The sequence below is a fragment of the Columba livia genome, chromosome Z (genome assembly GCF_036013475.1).
Source record: "Columba livia isolate bColLiv1 breed racing homer chromosome Z, bColLiv1.pat.W.v2, whole genome shotgun sequence".
Lineage (NCBI taxonomy): Eukaryota > Metazoa > Chordata > Aves > Columbiformes > Columbidae > Columba > Columba livia.
In genome coordinates, this window is record NC_088642.1 from 26,069,423 (window position 1) to 26,088,488 (window position 19,066).

At 38.4% G+C, this 19,066-nt stretch overlaps 1 protein-coding gene across 2 annotated transcripts in view; it reads left to right on the forward strand.

Annotated features, from left to right (window-relative positions):
* ITGA2 (integrin subunit alpha 2) overlaps positions 1 to 19,066 on the forward strand; it is a 65,778-nt gene that overhangs the window by 27,335 nt on the left and 19,377 nt on the right. For both annotated transcript variants that reach the window (XM_005500880.4, XM_065045186.1), the window contains 14 exons: positions 1,234 to 1,325; positions 3,669 to 3,783; positions 4,174 to 4,301; positions 5,455 to 5,603; positions 6,692 to 6,842; positions 7,284 to 7,449; positions 8,703 to 8,776; positions 9,724 to 9,862; positions 11,841 to 11,986; positions 12,721 to 12,864; positions 14,978 to 15,181; positions 15,989 to 16,125; positions 17,574 to 17,713; positions 18,702 to 18,853. In XM_005500880.4, the coding sequence (XP_005500937.3) occupies positions 1,234 to 1,325; positions 3,669 to 3,783; positions 4,174 to 4,301; positions 5,455 to 5,603; positions 6,692 to 6,842; positions 7,284 to 7,449; positions 8,703 to 8,776; positions 9,724 to 9,862; positions 11,841 to 11,986; positions 12,721 to 12,864; positions 14,978 to 15,181; positions 15,989 to 16,125; positions 17,574 to 17,713; positions 18,702 to 18,853 (1,937 nt within the window). The remainder of the gene's footprint in view (positions 1 to 1,233; positions 1,326 to 3,668; positions 3,784 to 4,173; positions 4,302 to 5,454; positions 5,604 to 6,691; positions 6,843 to 7,283; positions 7,450 to 8,702; positions 8,777 to 9,723; positions 9,863 to 11,840; positions 11,987 to 12,720; positions 12,865 to 14,977; positions 15,182 to 15,988; positions 16,126 to 17,573; positions 17,714 to 18,701; positions 18,854 to 19,066) is intronic.

Consider the following 19,066-nt stretch of genomic DNA (forward strand, 5'->3'; position numbering starts at 1 on the left):
GGTGCTGGCTGCTGGAGCCACTGGGGTCTCAACATCAGCTGCTGGAGCAATTTGGGTCTTTAACTTCCAGCTGTGGGGTGGGAACAGTTTGTGTCCCAAAACCAGCTGCTGGGGGCCAGAGCTCGGTGTCAGCGAGCTGGCAGCTGGAGTGGGACCATGGTCACCTGGTTGGGGGTTCCATGATGGTATGCCCAGGGGAACTTGCAGACATGGAGTGCGTGAGGGGCAGGTGTGTGTATGAGCCCAAGGAGCAAGCTGGGCGAGCTGGTGAGTAGGAGAGCCATGGTGCAGGCAGAGAGGCCATGTCATTACTTGGGGGATCTGCAAATGTGCATGTGCTTGTGAAGCCATAGTGTCGTGTGTGTGTGTGTTCCTGCAGTAGTGACCTCCTGCCTCCGCCAGTGCAGGAGGAGCACACCCCATACCTGGGCACTGCCTTGTCTATGGCAGTGTGTGTGACCGGCACTGTCAGGGCCCTCTGTGTGTGTCTGTGTGTGTCTATGTGTGTTTGTGTGTGTGTCTTGGATATGTGCTCAGTTTCACTACTGATGACACGTCCCTCAGCCTGGGCAGAGGCCCCAGGTCCCCAGGCACTGGGCTGGGCTCCCAGGGCAAGGCAGGAGAGTCCTGGGCCAGAGCAGCTGGAGGAGGCCACCATGGTCTTAACATAACACTTGTCACATTCTCATTTTGAATAACACTTAGTTAGTATATATAATATTATATGAAGTCTTTTCTGCCTCTTTGTTTGCAGACTGAGTATAAAATGGATACTTTTGAATACAATAAAGATATGGGGCAGCAGAGCGTGCTGAGATGCCTACTTTATGTTTATTTGTGGTGTGGCACCACTCCTTCCAGGTTTTTGTCTAAAGCCTGATACTGGATCAGAGGAGTCTGGTGTCCTGAGGAATGTAACAGCAGCTGCTCAGCTGCAGCTACTCAGCCAAAAATACTCAATAGGTAGACCTTTTCTTCCTCTCTTTTGTCTTTGTCTCTCTTGAGGGCAGATACTCTAAATGGCTATATTTAATTCATGTCTGTAGTTAATCATTAACAAATTTTTGACAAAAATTAGCTTTTGTTTCTCTTGTCTCAGAATTGTGTACAGCCACTTGGAAAAGGTGTCTTAGATTCTGAAAAAACAAGCTTGCAGAAATGAATTCTAACTTACTAAATTGCTTCTACATATTATTTACTGTTCTGTTATTACTTGATCTCTTTTTATTTCAGCTTTAATAAATATTCCAAATGTGACTGAGATAAAGAAAGACATGAACCTTGGCTTGACTCTGATACAGAACTCACAAACTGGAGGATTTTTGGTACGTATCAAAGACCTATTCAGTACACACCATGTGATTGCTTCCCACAGGTATTCTAAGTACAGGGCAGTCATTTCCACATGCTCATTACATTTTTCAGAGACATGCTTAGTCCTGTTGGAAAGGTGCTTAAGAATTTCACTGATGGTTAACAACTTTTTTCCGCATTTCTGAACTAAGTTCCTCTCAGTTTGTTCTTGTGGCAGTGCTGTGCCTTTAGTTGAAAAGAACAGCTCCCATCTCCCTACATGTGAACTCTCCCTTCTGTACTTAACACCCGACATCATTCTCCTTTTTTCTTTGTTTTGCGAAACAAAACCACAGGCTTTTGGCTGAAATGTACTTTTTTAACTATACCTCTCTCAAACATGGATGACATGAGTCTTTCCAGGGCACTATATAGTGCATTGGGTATTTCTGCGTCTCTACTGCAAGCACTTCTTGTCACGTATCTTCAGGCCATATTTGCTTTGCATGCAGGCTGCATGCTTATGGTCACCCTGCAGTCAGTCTGTGCCCGATTCATTTGCTTCTCACTCTTACACTCATTGCCTACCAGTTTATGTCTGCATTTCCTGACATTAGTCCTTAAGGGCAAGTGTATGCCCCTTTCTTACATTCCACTTTCCAAGTTCATTAGTTTTTGGTATGTGATCTGTCAGTTTTCCCCTGCGTTAATGATGCGTCTTAAATTTATGACTGTAACAATTCTAGAACATTAGAAACTTTTTTTTTTTTTTTAAGTGAAGAACAGCAAAGTTTATTAGAACATTTCTATTTTATGGTCCAAGATTAACATCGCAATTTTGAGTTACCACTAATACAGAGGAAGACTAGAACATAGATAAATGAGATTGATCTAGAAAGAAATATAAGTTAAAAATAACTTTAAAGACTAGTAACTCTCCTCCCCTCCAGCTTCATAGTTGTTGATATAGATAATTTATTTTGTACCTCTCACCTGTGTAAATATCGATCTTTTCCAGTAAATCTAGTCATGCCCCATGTAGCAGGTAAAAAGACCACTTGTCTCAAGATCAGATAATGTAGATATACTTCCTTTCTCTTGTCTAGAAAATCTGCCATCTTGTCAAGTATCTTAGGGTAGTTTGATGTCATCTACCAGCAGTAAACCAGTGTATGATGTAGCTCATTTTCCATTTGCTTTTGCCTTTAATTATCTTTCTTCAGTAATCTTGAGAAAAAGGTAATAATGCTCTTCACTGTCTCTTCTTGTCCTGAATAGAGATGTTCAATTTTCTCTTTTCCAGGCTCCCTCTAGTGGACAGGGCAATCAGAAAGTATGTGTGGTTAAGTTCCCATTTCTTTCAGAACTGCTGAGCAGAGGTTATGTAGAGGTTATGTTTTTGCCTCGAGTTCCTAACATTATTTTCTTTTGAAAAGAAAACCCCTGCTCTGCCCCGCACCACCACCCCCCCCAATATCCTCATGGTGAAATACTTCCTCATGGTGAAATACTGTCTCAGCATCTGTCTTTTTTATCTAGGTACTTCTCTAAAAATTGTTCTAATATCAGAGATGTAGCTGTCATGCAACCAGCTGGCCGATCCAGCTGAAACCCTTTCTTTTTACAGAGATAATTTTCAGCGAAGATGCAATATTCTTTTCCCCAGAAGGCAAAGAAACATGTAGGTGAGGGGTATGTGAGGCCAGGGCCACACTTATTTTAACTGCAGCTAAATAAGATCGTACATACTGTGAAGCTGCACCCTTACTGAAGGTGATGGTGAAGTTTAACTTGTAAATATTTTAGCAAAGTGAATTTTCCTTGGGAATGAGGCTTCTCAAATTAATAAATGTGTGTGTGTGAGAGCACTGATCACAAAACTCTTCCATCTGCTCACACTACCAGTAGTTATCGGACATAACCAGAAGAGAAGCACTCTGCGTGTTTGCAGGGACATGCACGCTCATGGCTCTGATGCCACCTCCTGGTTAGTGGAAATACTTCTCTGCATGCTCATAAGCGATACAAATACCAACCCTAGTTTTAAACCAATAGTTTGTAGAGTAGGTAGTTTAAAACAGCACAGATTTTTTTGCAGACTGAGCCATGCTCCCTAGATATTGTAGCTGTGCCTGGTCAGGAGGGGCTAGCTTGGCAGAGGCCCTAGGATGATAATGAATAAAAAATCCTTTTAGTGAGGAAGTCTGTCTGAGGGGTTACATTGTCACCATGATTATAAGGGATTTGGCTTGATAACCCAATAGGGCTTTTCTGACTCTATATGCCTGTAGTCCTGCTTATTGTGCTTTTGTGTATGGATACGGTGAGACCAGTATTTGTTATTTTCATCGTTTCTTTCGTTGTTATTTTTAAAGACTTGTGGTCCTTTGTGGGCACAGCAGTGTGGAAGCCAATACTATGCAACAGGAGTCTGTTCTGAAGTCAGTCCAAGTTTCCAGATCCTAAGAAGCTTTTCTCCTGCTGTTCAAAGTAAGACAATGTGTGCAAAATAGATTAAATTTTTAAAAATATATATATATAAAGTGAAATCAAGATACGTGTTGGGGACTCTTAATTTGTGATTTTTTTTTTAATGTATGTGCAAACAGCAAAGTCCCATGATTCACATGTAGGGACTGACAAATCATGATCCAATGCAGATATGAATATGGATTCACTCCTCTTAATTCAGAGGCGTTGCACCAGCACATGTTCAAACTCAGCACCTGCTTCTATCAAGGCTGCATTCTGGCAAAAACTTCCTGATCTGAAGTGTTGCCTGTATGAGACCTAAATGTACACCTCTGGATTTAGCCAAAGAGTTGTAGGCATATTGAGACTGAAAGTTCATTTAATCTCCACTTCTTATTTTTGTTTTAGAGTGCTCCTCTGTCATAGATGTTGTGGTGGTTTGTGATGAGTCAAACAGCATTTATCCCTGGGATGCTGTGCGGGCATTTTTGAAAAAATTTGTACAAGGCTTAGACATAGGCCTCAACAAAACCCAGGTAAGTCAAGGACATCTTTGAGAAAGACCAAGGTAAAAAGAAAAAAAAAAAAAAAAAAAAGATGATGGGTTTTATTAGTAATTTTAAGGGAAACCAAGTGTGCTGTAGCATAACTACATGACCTCCTCCAAAGCCACAAATTACGCAGTTTCCTGTATCTTTCAGTATTGAGGTTTTTATCCCACAGCTAACCTATTTGAAAAGGGATTAGGAGTTTGATTCAAAGCATAAACCAACTGAAATAGAGGTCTGGGTTATATCTAGTGGCATCAGATCTCTTTCATGCATTAGGTGTACAAGTGATTAAAATGTAGCCTGTGAAGCTGTGGAAAAAGTAGAGCAGATTTTTTAATGGGCTTTTTATATGGCTCTTATTTTCCATCTGCTGGGTCTTTAAAATAGGAGGTTTTCACGCTGGTTGCTATCTTTGAGTTCTTTTTTCATTTGAATTTGGTTATGGTAAGGAAAATTTTATTGCTTTTTTAAAAAAACATTTTGTCTTTACAATTGTCCATTTTCCATAAACAGTTCTGAGAACAAAGACTGGGGCACTGGAAATCTTTCTCCCAAAGGCTGCCTTCTTCCATGGGCAACTTTGGAATGAGGTGCTTAAAAGCTAGACTTCCTGCTCAGTCCTTTCTGAACCTCACTTTTAGCATCTTCTCTTTTTTTCTTTCATACTAAATGTACATCTTAGCATATGTCTCTAGCTTCATCTGTATTAAAAATAAATAGGGTTTGCAGTGCTGTCAAGTAACTAACCTTTTGGATTTCCTTAGAACAGATAAAATTGAAGTGCTATCAGCTTGTATAATTTTTGCTGTTTTATCATTCTTCCCAGAGCTCCCTGTATTATTGCTATCCATCAGCTCTTCCAAAAGTAACCAAGCACACATTTAATGCCTACTATTTCAGATAGTTTGCATTAACATATTGTAGTCCATAATAAATTATACAAGATGCAAGAGCATTTTAGCTTTCTTTGCTTTCCAAAACTGTTAATATTAATTGTTTTTATGTATGTTGAAATAAAATTATAACCCTATGTGCATCTGCAGATCTTTTACTCCAATGTGTCAAATATGTAAGCGTCATGATTCTATGTCACTGATTGTAATGCATGATAATCTAACATTATTTCTTTATTGCATAGGTGGGTTTAATTCAGTATGCTAATGATCCCCGTGTAGTGTTCAACTTAAATACATATCAAACAAAGGAGGAGGTTGTTAAAGCAATGGAGGGAACGTATCAGAAGGGAGGAGATCTGACTAATACTTTCAAAGCCATTGACAATGCAAGGTAAAACACATTGATGATTACTGCACAACTACTATAACTTACCTTACAAAGCAATGGACACATCCTGAATTTCATTCCCACCGGGAGTGCACATTCTTGGAGCCTCTGAGGTTCCCAGTGCCTGGCAGCATCTGTCAGGTACATTTACAGTGCCCCATGCAGAACAGTAGATGGATATGTAAACTAGACTTGCTGAAAATCATGACTTTAACCGTTGGGTTAACCGCTACACTAAAGTAGTTCTGGTACCCAACAGAATTGTTTGGGCTGTCACAGATATCTAACTGTGACAGTGCATCAAACACCATGGACAAGCTCTCAGGAAAGATATAAAACGGTTAAAAGAAGTGGATTCAGTGGGACCGGTAACATTTGTGTTTGCAGGCCAGGCTTTGGTTTATTGCAGAGAGGAGGAAATCTCTTGCTGTTGTCAGTTTGTCACTGCAGCACTGGCAGCATAAAAAAATAGGAAAAACCTAAAACTGTGTATTCTGATTCTGAATACATATGTAGACCATGTCTTTTTCTCAGTAGGGAGATGCCATTTTGTAGCTGAATCAGGGACAGAACTCTAGGCCAAAGTACATGTTGAATCAAATGGCCTTGAAAATCCTTTTTAGGAACAGCCTTAACCTTCAATGGAGTCGATATTTCCAGTAGTATTGAGAAACCTATTATTAATACTTTTCCCCTTTTGTTTGAACTTGGGAAAGGCAATTCCTGGGTAATCTGGTGTTACAAAACGTAAATAGTTCTGACCAAAAAAAAAAAAAAAAAAGTACAAAAAAATGTTGTTTTCCCTGGAACATACGTTTCTATCAGAAATACTACCCAGTTCTACTTGGTCTTGTTTTGTTTTGCCTTTTTTCTACTTCCATGATTACATTTCTGATGACTCTTTGAGAAGTGCTTTTAGAAGTTATCAAGTGCATAATTGAAAGTTCTTATTGCAGATTGTTAATTTCCAAATAAAAAGTACTACAGATGCAGCTCTTTCCAAGACAGTGATGGACATACTCATTACAGTATGTATACCAAATTCCATCCATTACAAATTGACATCTGATAAATCCAATATTTTATAACAGACATTATGCCTTCTCACCTGAATCGGGAGGACGTCTGACAGCCACAAAAGTAATGGTTGTTGTGACGGATGGTGAATCACACGATGGTTCCAACTTGAAAACAGTGATAGGTAAATGCAATGAAGACAATATAACCAGATTTGGCATTGCTGTAAGTAATACTATAATTATATATATCACTGCAATTTTTGAAAGATCATTTTGTTGTTTATGTATGGAAGTGCATGTTATATATAAATATATATATATAAGCTGTATATAATGCATGTATTGTTACACTGGTGAGACAGAAACTAGGTGAAATTAATCTTTATTAAATACTGAAATACTGGTTTTACACTGGCTGAAAAAGCAAAACCAGTATTACTTGAGCAACTTGAGTGGTTTTCTCCTTTGTCTCTCTCCTTTGGTTTATGTATTTTTCTGAACTGAATTGTGCCTTGTATAGGAATATAGTCAGAGAAGCAATTCAGTAATATGAATGAAGGTAATTTTTTTATATGTGTAAAATATTTACTCAAATAATACAGAAGGAAATGGAGTGACACCATGATTTCCTTCACTTTTCTTATTGTGTTCTTTTTTACCCAAGGTTTTGGGATACTTAATCAGGAATGAACTTGATACTAAAAACCTAATTAAAGAAATCAAAGGAATTGCTAGTCATCCAACAGAGAAGTATTTCTTTAACGTGTCATCTGAGGCTGCACTACTAGAAGAAGCAGGAACACTTGGAGAGCGCATTTTTAGTATAGAAGGTAAAATACTCAATGATTCTGAAAAAATAGGTCAGATTGCCCCAGCTGATGAGCTAAGGATTTTATTTAGCTTCACCTTAGTGTACTACTGTGAAAACGAGGGGCAGCTGGAGCTGTGGGCTGTTCCCCAGGAGGGCTCTGACTTGCACAGGTGTTCCTGCAGCTACCTCACCCCTAGTGAGCCTGAGCTTCAAGTTAGTTTCTGCAAGTTGCAGGAAATATCACCCAGTTGCTGAAAAATTCAGTCAAGTTCTGGGCTTCAGGCATCCACTGAGGGCTTGTCCATTTGTGTCTAAATGTATCTGGAGCTATAGCCACTGGAGGAGTAAATCTATCTTAATGCTTGTCAGATTCACCTGTGTTTTTTCTGCTAATGCTAAGCAGTTGTGATTTTTAAAAGCAAATTGGAGGACTAGGTTACTGATTACAGAACAGAAAAGCTACAGTAATGCAATCTGTGTGGCGTCTACCAGGCTCTATCTCTGTCATTGCCCATAGTCCTCTGTGTACTGTTTGGAGAATGGTCCTTTTGAGGCAACTCAGAGGCACTTCATACCCATGAAAGCCGGCTTTTTAAAGTCAAATTTAGACTGTCCTTGGGAGACTTGTGACCTGTTCTCAGCCCTCCCTAAGGAGCTTTTCAAGGCTGCAACCTTCCTGTGCTCAGGATGAAATCTTCCCTCCTTTCTCACCTCCGTCTATTCTTTACCAGGCCCACACTGCCAGTCAAGTCAAGAGGGGGTTGGGTGAGTTCCCCCTCTTGGGTTTTTGGTACACCCATTGAATTCCAGTTAGCTGACTCTCATCCATCTAGCTTAGGAGGTATTCCTACACGTCACAGTATTTTCCAGGACAAATACAACAGTTTTTTTAGTCTTATATGATAATAAATACGCAATTGAAAGTTGTGAAATACGGTTGTTAAAGCTGCTGATTTCAGTGTATTATTATATTAGTGCTTCCTAGGAAACATAAAAGGAGATTAGCCACAGTGACAATAATGTGCAGACTGATCCAAGTCATTTTTATCACCATCTTCTACCTTCTTTTGGAAAAGACTTGTAGCATCATGACTCCATCTTACCAATTTGCCATTAAATCCTCGAAATATTCAGTTTATTAGCTCTCAGATTTCTGTTGTTTGTAAAAAAAAATAACATATAATCCCTATATAGCTACACTCAGAGGAAGCAATATTGGATCTCTTGTGTGGTTCTGTAGGATTAACCATATAAAAATGTTTGTTTTACCAGGTACAGATCAAGGTGATACGTTCCAAATGGAAATGTCACAGGTGGGCTTCAGTGCATATTACTCACAAAAAAAGGTATGTGAATATAATTATTTAATGATACAAATAGCTGTAATTACATAGACGTGAATGCTTAAAAGTGCAACAAAATAAGAGTAATGAAACACAATGACCGATGTTAAGAATTTTTTACAAGCAAGAGAATGTCAGATTATTGTCTTTTTTTATTTGAATACTGAAAAAACTACTTCTAATAGATGCTGTTTTAATTTACCAAGCACTTGAAGCTAGGAAATAGCAAAAGTTAAGAAATATTTGGGGTTTTCTTCAGGAAAATTACACCTGCTATTTTTACTGCAGTTTTCTATAACAGTATCTCAGTTCAGTAAAGGATTTTATTAATGTGAATAATCTAAACTATGTTTCTTTTATGTGTACAAGTCTAAGATAAAGTATTTCTGTATTAAGTGTTCTCTATAATCTGTATTAATTTGCATATTAGATTCAACTGTTCTCTCAAGGACTTCTCTTTAAAATACACTTAAACAATTAAATTTAATATCTGTTTCTATCAGCTTTTGTGTGCTACTCTCATTGCTACTTCTTTTAGCAAAAAGGGGGCTTTAGATATTTCTTACAGTTTTGTTTGTCTGATCCTCAGTCTGCTGAGAATCATGTGAATAAAAGCATAGGTTTTGCAAGCCCATCCCCAGGGTGAACAAGTTTAGGAAATTATCACAGTGCTTAAATAAACCGCTTTTATCTGGAGTTGCAGTGCCAGTGGAGCTAACGCAGTCACTTATCCTCTTGCAGTACAGGAGTGCTAATCCCTTTTAATAGGGCAATAAAGACCTGCAGGTAAGTGATAATTGTAAGCAACTCCAGTCAGCTGCTTGTGGTCATTAGACTGTACATCATTGCCTTAAACACAGTTGTGTAGTAAATTACACCTGGTAACTTCAGCTTCACTCACACTTTTTCTGAAACAGGTAGCTCTAAAATGTTGATTTTTATTTCTAAAGGACGTTCTGCTCTTGGGTGCTGTTGGGGCATATGACTGGAGTGGAACAATAGTTCAAGAGTCTTCAGGCAGAGTCACCACCTTTCCAAGCCATGTGTTTGAGAAAATTCTACAGGACAGAAATCATAGTTCATACCTAGGTAAGAGGCTGAAATACAAATCTCAAAATGTATCAAACCTTTATTAAGATATTACATAACTTGGGAAATTCTGGTCTAGCCAGACTCCTGTTTAGAACTGATTTGAGAATATGAAAATAATTTTAGATCTAAAAAGATTGTATTTACTGGTCATCAATTAAATTAAGTCTTTATTCTGTTTTTAAAACTTTACTCTTATCACTGTGGTAAGCTGAAAAAAAAAACTAGTCTTTGTCTCAGAGACATAAGAATTCATGGGATTTGAAAAAGCTGCTTAGTATATCGTGCTGATCATTATGGGTACCTTCTGTTTTAATACTTGTATCTATTTCCCCAATTACATGTGGACAAGAAGCTGATTAACTTGCTGTCATTTCATCTGTGCTCCTTTTTGGCCTTTTCCAGTTCAGTTCATAGTTTTAGGAATATTGCTGTACTTTAACAGAGGTGTTATTTATAACCCTCATATATTTTTATGACACATATTTTTGTGACCCCATAAACCCACTTAGTTTGTCTTATTCGTTAAAGTGTTTTCTGTAAACCTACAACATGCCTGTTTTTCTAATTCATCCTTGAATAATGCTGCTACATTTAGCACCTATGACTTTCTTATCCTTGAAATTATTTAATGAGATCATATTTTTGCAACTGATGTGCTTTTTTCTCCATGGCTTAGTGTTACTTGCGTCCAACACAATGAATAAATCTAAACCTAGCCTAATGACCAGTAGGTCTTTTGCAAGTGTGACCTTTTCAGACTTTCTAGTCTTCCCTTTTCTAGAATAATTCTTAAAAGGTCAGGTCATTTCCTTTCAACACTTCACAATGAGGCACTTTCTAGATTATTGGCCATGATCTTTTTCGAGCAAACAATGTTGTTGCCTTTTCTGTCACTTCACTTCCATTCCCTTCTGTCCCCCACAAAGGTCTCCGTATCAGGTCTCTCTCACCAGTCTGGGGGAGCCCAAGCTAAAAGGCTGCTGGCACTTCACAGCTTGCTAGATTGGCCCCTGTTTTGCACTACACCCTTTCACTTCAAATGGCTGTATGGTGTATTAGTTAGGAACTTAACTTGCAGAATAAAATCTTAGTTTGTTGTTGCTCGTTGAACTTCTAATCTGTAATGGTTTTCTCTCCCTAGAAAAACAGTGACTGAACAGAAATCTGAATTAGACTGGTACATGTGATGACCAAGGCATAATGCTTTTAGACTGTACGGCTCGCATTGTCCCACAGCTTGCTAAAGACCTGGATATTCTGCTAGTTCAGCTTAAACTATGGTCTTTATAAATAATCATTTTGTTTTCCTCTGTTAGAAAAAAATTGCTGTAATTAAACTGCAGAAATGTAAATTATGTAGCAATGCTTGCTTTATAGTGCTAATACATTTAAAATATTTGCAGGTATTAAAAGATGTTTCCTGAAAGCAAATAATGATCGAATAATGGGAATGAGGATTAAAATGTTCAAGGCAAGTTGAATCAGCCTAAGCCCTTCAGCTGACAAGCTATTATATATATAGCCTCTTGTAGTCAGCCAGTACACTGGGCTGCGGTTTGCTGAGCTGTGGGAAAATGCACTGCAAGCTTTGCAGAAGCTAGGTGTTCCTTCCCAGTTTGAAGGCTGGCCCAAATTTTCATCTCATGTTTCTTTGCATTTCTTCATTCCAATAATACTCTTTATACTCTTTTTCCTGTCACCTTCACAAGCATGGCATTTTTGTGGTCTGTGTTTTAGTGAATAGGCTGAACTATTGTCCATGGTATTCTACAAACCTGCTTCAACTTGATCTGTCATTGTTCTCTCCAGAAGATGATTGCAAATTTTATGCATATGTGACAACTTCCCGTCTGGAAGGACCATTCTCTGTGGCTAACGTACCAGATTGACTCATCCTCTGTGCCTTTATGGATAACGAAGTGACAACTTGCAGTGAATGGACTCACACATGTTAAATGTTGGCTTCTCTCCCCAGGTTATTCAGTTGCTGTTCTCTCAACTCAGAGCTCTGTCTATTTTGTCGCTGGCGCACCAAGATCCAACTACACTGGCAGAGTAGTGGTTTATGATGTTGACAGTGATGGTAGCATCACAATTGTCCAGTCCCAGAGAGGCGAGCAGGCATGTATATTTTGGTCATGAATGTAGATTTTGCAGAAATCTGTTTTTATTGACACAGCAGTAAATTGCAATGCATTTGTTCTGAAAATTCCTGGGTTTTTTTTCAATGCATTTGGAACCCACTTGAACTTTTCTCTGCCACCAGGCTATTTCAATGAGGTTAACTGTAACTCTTAAACAGTATTTTAGGAAGTCATCCAGTTAGTGGTAAAAGGTAATATAAAAAGCTAATTAATGTATCATTCTGTCAACACTTGAATCGGGAGAGCATCGCGGGGGCTCCACTCTGCCTGAGAAGCTGTGAAGTAGATGAGATCAAAACAGAGATTTGGATGTTCATTCTCTTTTCTCCATTTGGAAAAAAGCAGCAAGTTAGGAATGGTTTAGGTTTTGTTTGTTTATAAGACAAATCTGAGAGTAAATCAGATATTGGGTAGTTTAATGTACCAAATTTTATACATAAATAATATACCTCCCATAGCTTATTCTCTGTTGCCATTCTTGTTGACAAGTGGGACAGCCATACAAGCAACTGCTGGGCAGAAACAATGGACACCTGATAAGGACATGAATTCTTCAAACACTGAAGCATGTTATATAGTTATTTCATTACAAAGAGCAGTTTCATTCATTAATATTGAACAATGCCTGGATGTAACTTTTCTGAGTAAGGTGCTAACGCATTATGCTTTACAAAATCCACAAACAAATATGACTCTTATTGCTGATTTCAGATTGGCTCCTACTTTGGCAGTGTGGTCTGTTCATTGGATGTTAACAGGGATTCTGTGACAGATGTGCTGCTCGTGGGTGCACCAATGTTTATGAATGACCTGAAGAAAGAAGAAGGGAGAGTATACATGTTTTCCATCACAAAGGTAAGAATGGCACTGTAGCAGATCCAGTATCAGCTTCCTACTTCTCCATCCGTGATGAGTGCTGATTTTTTCATTTGCAGCTGGAAGGATTTTATACCATGGAAAAAGCAGTCCAAACTGCAGTAGTGCTTAGCGGCAGTGTCTGTTCTGTTAAATCGTAGAGTGATTAGAAGAGTGATCCCTGGCCCCACAGCAAACTGGCACAGCAGACTTGCTTGAGCTGGCATTGCTTAGGGCAAGCTTCTTTCAAAGCAGACTGGCCACATGCATGCTAAAAAGCCTTTGGCCCTAGACTCATCAGGGCCTCTGAGTCACTATTGAGTGTATGTTTTTCAAAGGGTTTGAAGTATTTCAAGTGGCTTTTTTGTAAGGAAAAACAGAGGATGTTCTTTCTGTGGGTGTGGCATAAGGGCAGGCATAAATGGTGCCAAGGCTGCCTGGTTAGAGGACCGCAGGCAGAGCCTTTCCCAGTGCAATCTCACCCATTCTGCTTTTCAGGAGCAGCTGCAAACTTTCCCCAGAACTGGTTGTGCATGTAATCTGGGAATGAGCCAGCTGGAACAGGCTGAAGTGGAGTCACTATGCAAGTTAGGAGATGAGCACTGTCAGGGGCCTGCTGCTCTAGGTGGCTCCCTGGTCCTGGTTTTGGGCACTGCACTAGGCACTGTACACAAATACAGCAGAAGGTGGACCATTTCTCTGAAAAACTTAGCTCAAGGCTTTTGCTAATTAATTGTTTGCCATTTGCTTTTGGAAAATCTGTCCAACACCTGACCGTATTCCCAAAACAGTTCTAATAAATGCTCTTCTGACAGTTTTCTGTATTGTTTCACAGATGGTCACACTGGATGGTTGCTATTACTCATGTTGTCTCCTTCGTTAGTGAAGCTGTGTTGTCTAGTGCATGACCGACTGTGTTTTTTATTCAGACCTATAGTGGGTCTTTTCAGAATATCTGTATTAATATTCTTGAAGCCTCTAGTACTTTTGATGAGGACTTTTGAACTGTCTCTTGATCACTGGATATCTATATATGCAAAGCAAATTAATGCCTGCCATCCATCAAAGATAACAGAACATGGCCTTTCTACTAGGTAAATTCCAATCAAATAAATAGAGAGGAAAGAGCATCCTCTTCAGCAGGAGCTCATAGCTAGGTCATCCTGGAGCAACAGAAAACTGTACCCTAAGGCAATTTCAAGGTAGATGAAGGTGCTGAAAGCATTACTGCTAGCAGCTGACTTCGGTCTTAGTGACTGTGGAATTAGACATGAAATACAGAAGAACAGAAAAACGAAGGATTTTTTTTATGTTTTGAAGACTGAATAAGTTGGAAAACTGTCTTTACAACATATAGTCTTTGTCAAATGTTAGGTTTAAAATTATTTACAAGTTAAGAATAATAAAAGAATTATTTTTTTAATTTTTTTTTTTAAAGAACCTGGATTTGTACAACTTGTCCATGTTGTGCAAATAATACTTTTCTAGCCATTTTTAACAAATAACTTGGCTGGTATTTCTAAAATTTTAAGCACAGCATGGTAACTGAGGTTAACGATGAGAACAATGTTTGCCAGTGTTGAATTAAAGCTAGTGTAAATGTGATTATTTAACTATAAAGATTTCCAATCTTTGTTTCTCCATGGGCACTGGAGAGGTCAGGAGTTTAGCATTTGGACACATGTTTTTTGCGTTAGTTCAGTTAGGAAATTCCATTTCTGTTTCAAAGAATTATGTCCAGTTACATAATTTCCATTCCCTCTGCATAAAAACTGGTAATCCAAAACTGGAAACTGTATTTTTCAATGTATTGTGAAACTTTCAGAACAGTCAGATGAGGACAGCATTTAAGCTTCATACATATGGTTATATTTGCTGTTAGGGCTTTGCATAGCATGCTTTAATTTTGCTGTGTAATGCTTGCCAAGACTCTGAGACATAATGCAAACTGAATGGGCAATACAATGGGGAAGGAATTCAGGGTTGAGGAGTCCAAGGGGAATGTATTGCCAAACAAAAACAAAAAACAATGCACATAGATACTACTTCTATGTCTAATGTAGTGCAATGATAGCTGTATTTTAGCTTTTTCTTCTTTTTTCTTTTTTTAAAGGGAATTTTGGATCAACAAGAACTCTTGGAAGGTCCACAGGGGTCAGAAAATGCTCGCTTTGGATCAGCTATCGCAACACTTGCAGACATTGATTTGGATGGCTTTAATGATGTTGTAATAGGTGCACCACTGGAAAACCAAAACTCTGGAGCAATTTACATTTACAATGGATTTCAAAAGACTATACGTACAAAATATTCTCAGGTAATCCACTTTGTTGCATAATGCTGTACTCAGTGCCTTTAGATCTGCGAGAGATAAATAGAAGGATTTTCTATTTTTTTAATTTGTTACTGTTTCATCCTCTTAAAGGAGTACTTTTATTCTCATGGCTTATTTCAAGTTTTATGCCTCTCCTTACTTCAGCTGTCAGCATGCCCTCGTTGGTGTTGTGGTGCTTATAACTGAAGCATAAAGAGGAAAAGAACTTGCAAGATGCTCCATCTGAGGCTCTTAAAATTTTTGGTGGCTGCATATGAAGTCAGCTAATTCCCTATATAATTTTTGACACCCATTATTCAGGTTTTTCATGTTGATGTACAGCAACGAAAATTAGATTAATCCCAGCTCTGTAAATTATAAATACGTAGTATTAAAGGAAAATACTTTCAGTGGGCTTTGCATATCCTATATGCTAATAGAATGGTAATTTTAGTGTCACTTTTCCTGCAGACTTTCTGATTGCAGAAAGTATTTGTTAGAAGTCCTATTATGCTTCCTGTTCTTTGAGTTGCTTAGTGTGAGATGGAAAAAGTTTCTGGTAAGTACTAGCTGGCATACAGCAGTCAGTTAGTTGATCTTCTCCCAAGACAGAAAAATCTAGTCCATTGTCTGTTCCAACAGGGGAGGAAAAAGTGCTTGAAAGCATCTGAGAAAACATCCACAAAAGCATTTTGTTTAAACAATACATTGCATATACAGGGAATATTAGTGAAAATCCATTGCTTAGGCTGCTATCTACAGACTTAAGCATGCTTGTGGCAAACTCAGTAACCAAACTCTCTTTCCCAGAAAATTTTAGGATCTGATTCTGCTTTTGGAAAACAGCTCCAGTTCTTTGGAAGATCAGTAGATGGCCATAGAGACTTAAATGACGATGACATTACTGACATATCGGTTGGAGCTGATGGAAATGTGATTCTGCTATGGTTGGTAAACTCTTTTAGAAAGGAAGCACTTAATGATTCAGATGAAAGTTGAGCATGTAGTTAATTAAACAGCAAACAAACAAACCAAAAAAGCTCTTTCATTTCATGTGTTCAGAGCTAACACACTTCTTGCGTCATGGCTGCTGTCATATGGCGTTAGACTAAACCTCTTTTAAGCATGTATCACAAAACCATCAAAAGCCAAGGCAGCATGGTGGGCAGAGCCAAGGCGTGCAGGGGGAAGCATGTGGTGGGGGCTGCCAGGAGGGACCCAGCTGGGGATGGAGAGGCCAGGAGAGACCCTGCCTGCTTCTGCTGTGCAGGTACATGCTCCAGAGGAAAGGTGCAGCAGCAAGGAGTGGGGCTTGCTTGTGAGTATTTGTAACAGCAGGTTGTACTTCAATAGCCACAGTATAGTTTCAATAGCTGAGTCTAAGACAGATGAAATCAGTTCTCACACAAACTGCATGACCTTCGCTGGCTGGTAGGCTGATCTGGGGGAGAGTTGTCCTGCAGGGTAAGAGCAGAGAGCTGTCAAAGAGAGTGGGCACCTCTATCTGGCAAGAAACTCATCTTTTCTAGCATATGGCAATGTGAGTATTTCTACAAAATAAAGGAAAAAAAGCTTTACAGAAACCAAATCTTCTGCTTCCCTAAGTACTGCAAGCTTTTCACTACTTTGAGGAGCTAAGTTAAAATGCATCTTGCTTTTCTATCTTTTGCCTGAGGCTCCCCATTGTAACAAGAAAAACATCACTAAACTGCTACTTATTTCATAATGAAACAAGATTATTAACAATAAATGGTCATTTTGGGGCTTTGACCCACAATAGAACTAATGCTGGTGCTGGTGGCAGTTGCATTAAAGAAAATTATGCTCCCTTGGAGTATCAGCTTTTATTTAGATGTGATTAATGAAATTGCTCATTTTTCTTTCACTCTGGCATTTGGTCTGATTAACAAGTTTCACTTTTGATTAAAGCGTTTGTTTTTATGTTCAGGATTCCTTTGAAACTGTTTTTCAAAATCTTGATTAATTACATGAAAGTGTTTTTTTCTGAAAAATAAGAATATTAATTAAAATGAAGAATTATTCTCCTGTGCCTTCTCAGAGAAGCTCAGTAAATTCCTTAAAGGAGCAGAAGGTTACTTATTGCAAAAACAGGACAAAGGCTTCATTCTCTGTTACCTTAAGGAAAGGATTAGAGCATTATTATAACGACATTGATTATCCATTGATTTGACATGATAATTTATTTATTGTCATAACTGTATCAACAAATTCACGTACATGCAAAGAAAAATAATTTTACCTGTGCCATTAAAAAATGTTTACATTGAGAAACAAGAAAATCAGTATTACATTTAAAGATAGTAATAGACGACAGCTTCTGCATTACCCAGTGCTCTTGTAAAATCACATGTAACCTTTTAAAAATATTTTTCAGGTCACGAAGCATTGCAAATGTGTCCATAATTGCCTCATTTAAACCTGAGAAAATCAGTCTCCTGAACAAGAACACAGAAATAACTGTCAAAATATGTTTTGGGGCTACATTTAGACCTGCTAAGAGAAATAATCAAGTGGGTAAGAGTATTTCAATGATTTGTCTTTTATTCATTTCTTCAGAAGTCCATTATTCAAATGAGTTGTGGAAATTCTAAAGATATATTAGATTGAATGTCAAGTAGGGAAAATCAGTATAAAACTTAAGTGTTTGAGAAAGTATTTTCAAGACCTACTTTCCTCATTGGCTCCATAATCTTTGCAAAGTGAGAAATTAACAGTATAAAGAAGAGCTATATCCTTGCTGTTCAACAAACCCCAGAAAATGTCATTAGTGAGAAATTACTTTTTTCAACCTGCTGGTTTCAACAGCAGACTGCAGACTTTTCTTCTCTCTTCAGACAAAACCAAAATACAAACAAACAGTAAAAATAAATTTCCACAGGCTTAGTGCAGATGTCACTGAGGAGAACATCATCTTTTTAGAGGACAGGAGAGCACCAAATATTTCTGGGACCAGTGCTGTCCTCTCATGAAGCTACACGTCATGGATAACACCAGTTGGACTGATTCAGTGCTATGTATAGTGCCTTTAGGAACTCAAGATTGTGAGCTATAAAATAATGGTGAACTTCTACAGTGTATTAGTCATAATATGAAGAGAAGAAGACAGAAATTATTATGTGATTCAAGAGAAGATGCAGATTCTTTATAGTCTCCTCAGAGTTCAGGGATGTGGTTGCAAGGCCCATTTATCTAGCGTAATCCTGGCCCTGCTGACTGGCTTCTTGCCTGAGCTGCAGGCTTAGACATCTGCAATGGAGACTGGATTGATTGCCATTTAATGTGCTCTCTGTGGATGAGAACTTACGTCAGGATTTAAACCTGTTTGACTGTTTTGGAAAACACAAGAGAAAATTTTATCATTTTGAGAGTGTTCTGTGTTCAGCAAGCTATGAAAAAATAAAATATTTAGCGTGGTTCGGAAAGCCTGGTCACATGTTGAGCATAGTACTGAGATCGTGGGCAGTTATACTCAGCAAAAAATGTACTGTTATTCTTCTTGTAGCTATAAAGTACAATGCAACATTGGATGCAGATCTCCAGTCCTCGAGAGTGACTTCTAGAGGATTGTTCAAAGAAAATAATGAAAGGTACATGCAAAGGGATGTTGTGGTACGTCATGAGGAGAATTGTGTTCATGACATATTCAGTGTACAGGTAAGTGCTATTGCAAGCAGTCTTGTGTGACAAAAATGACCAGAGGAAGATGTTGATGAATTTTGTGCGTGGTTTACTCAATGATTTATGTTTCTCAAGTCCCCAACAACTGAAAAATCCTTAGTAAGATTCTGATTTCAAAGCAACTAATAACTGTCAAGTTAAGCACAGCTTTTTAGAAAAGGCAGTTCTTAATTATGTACTTCAGTTCTG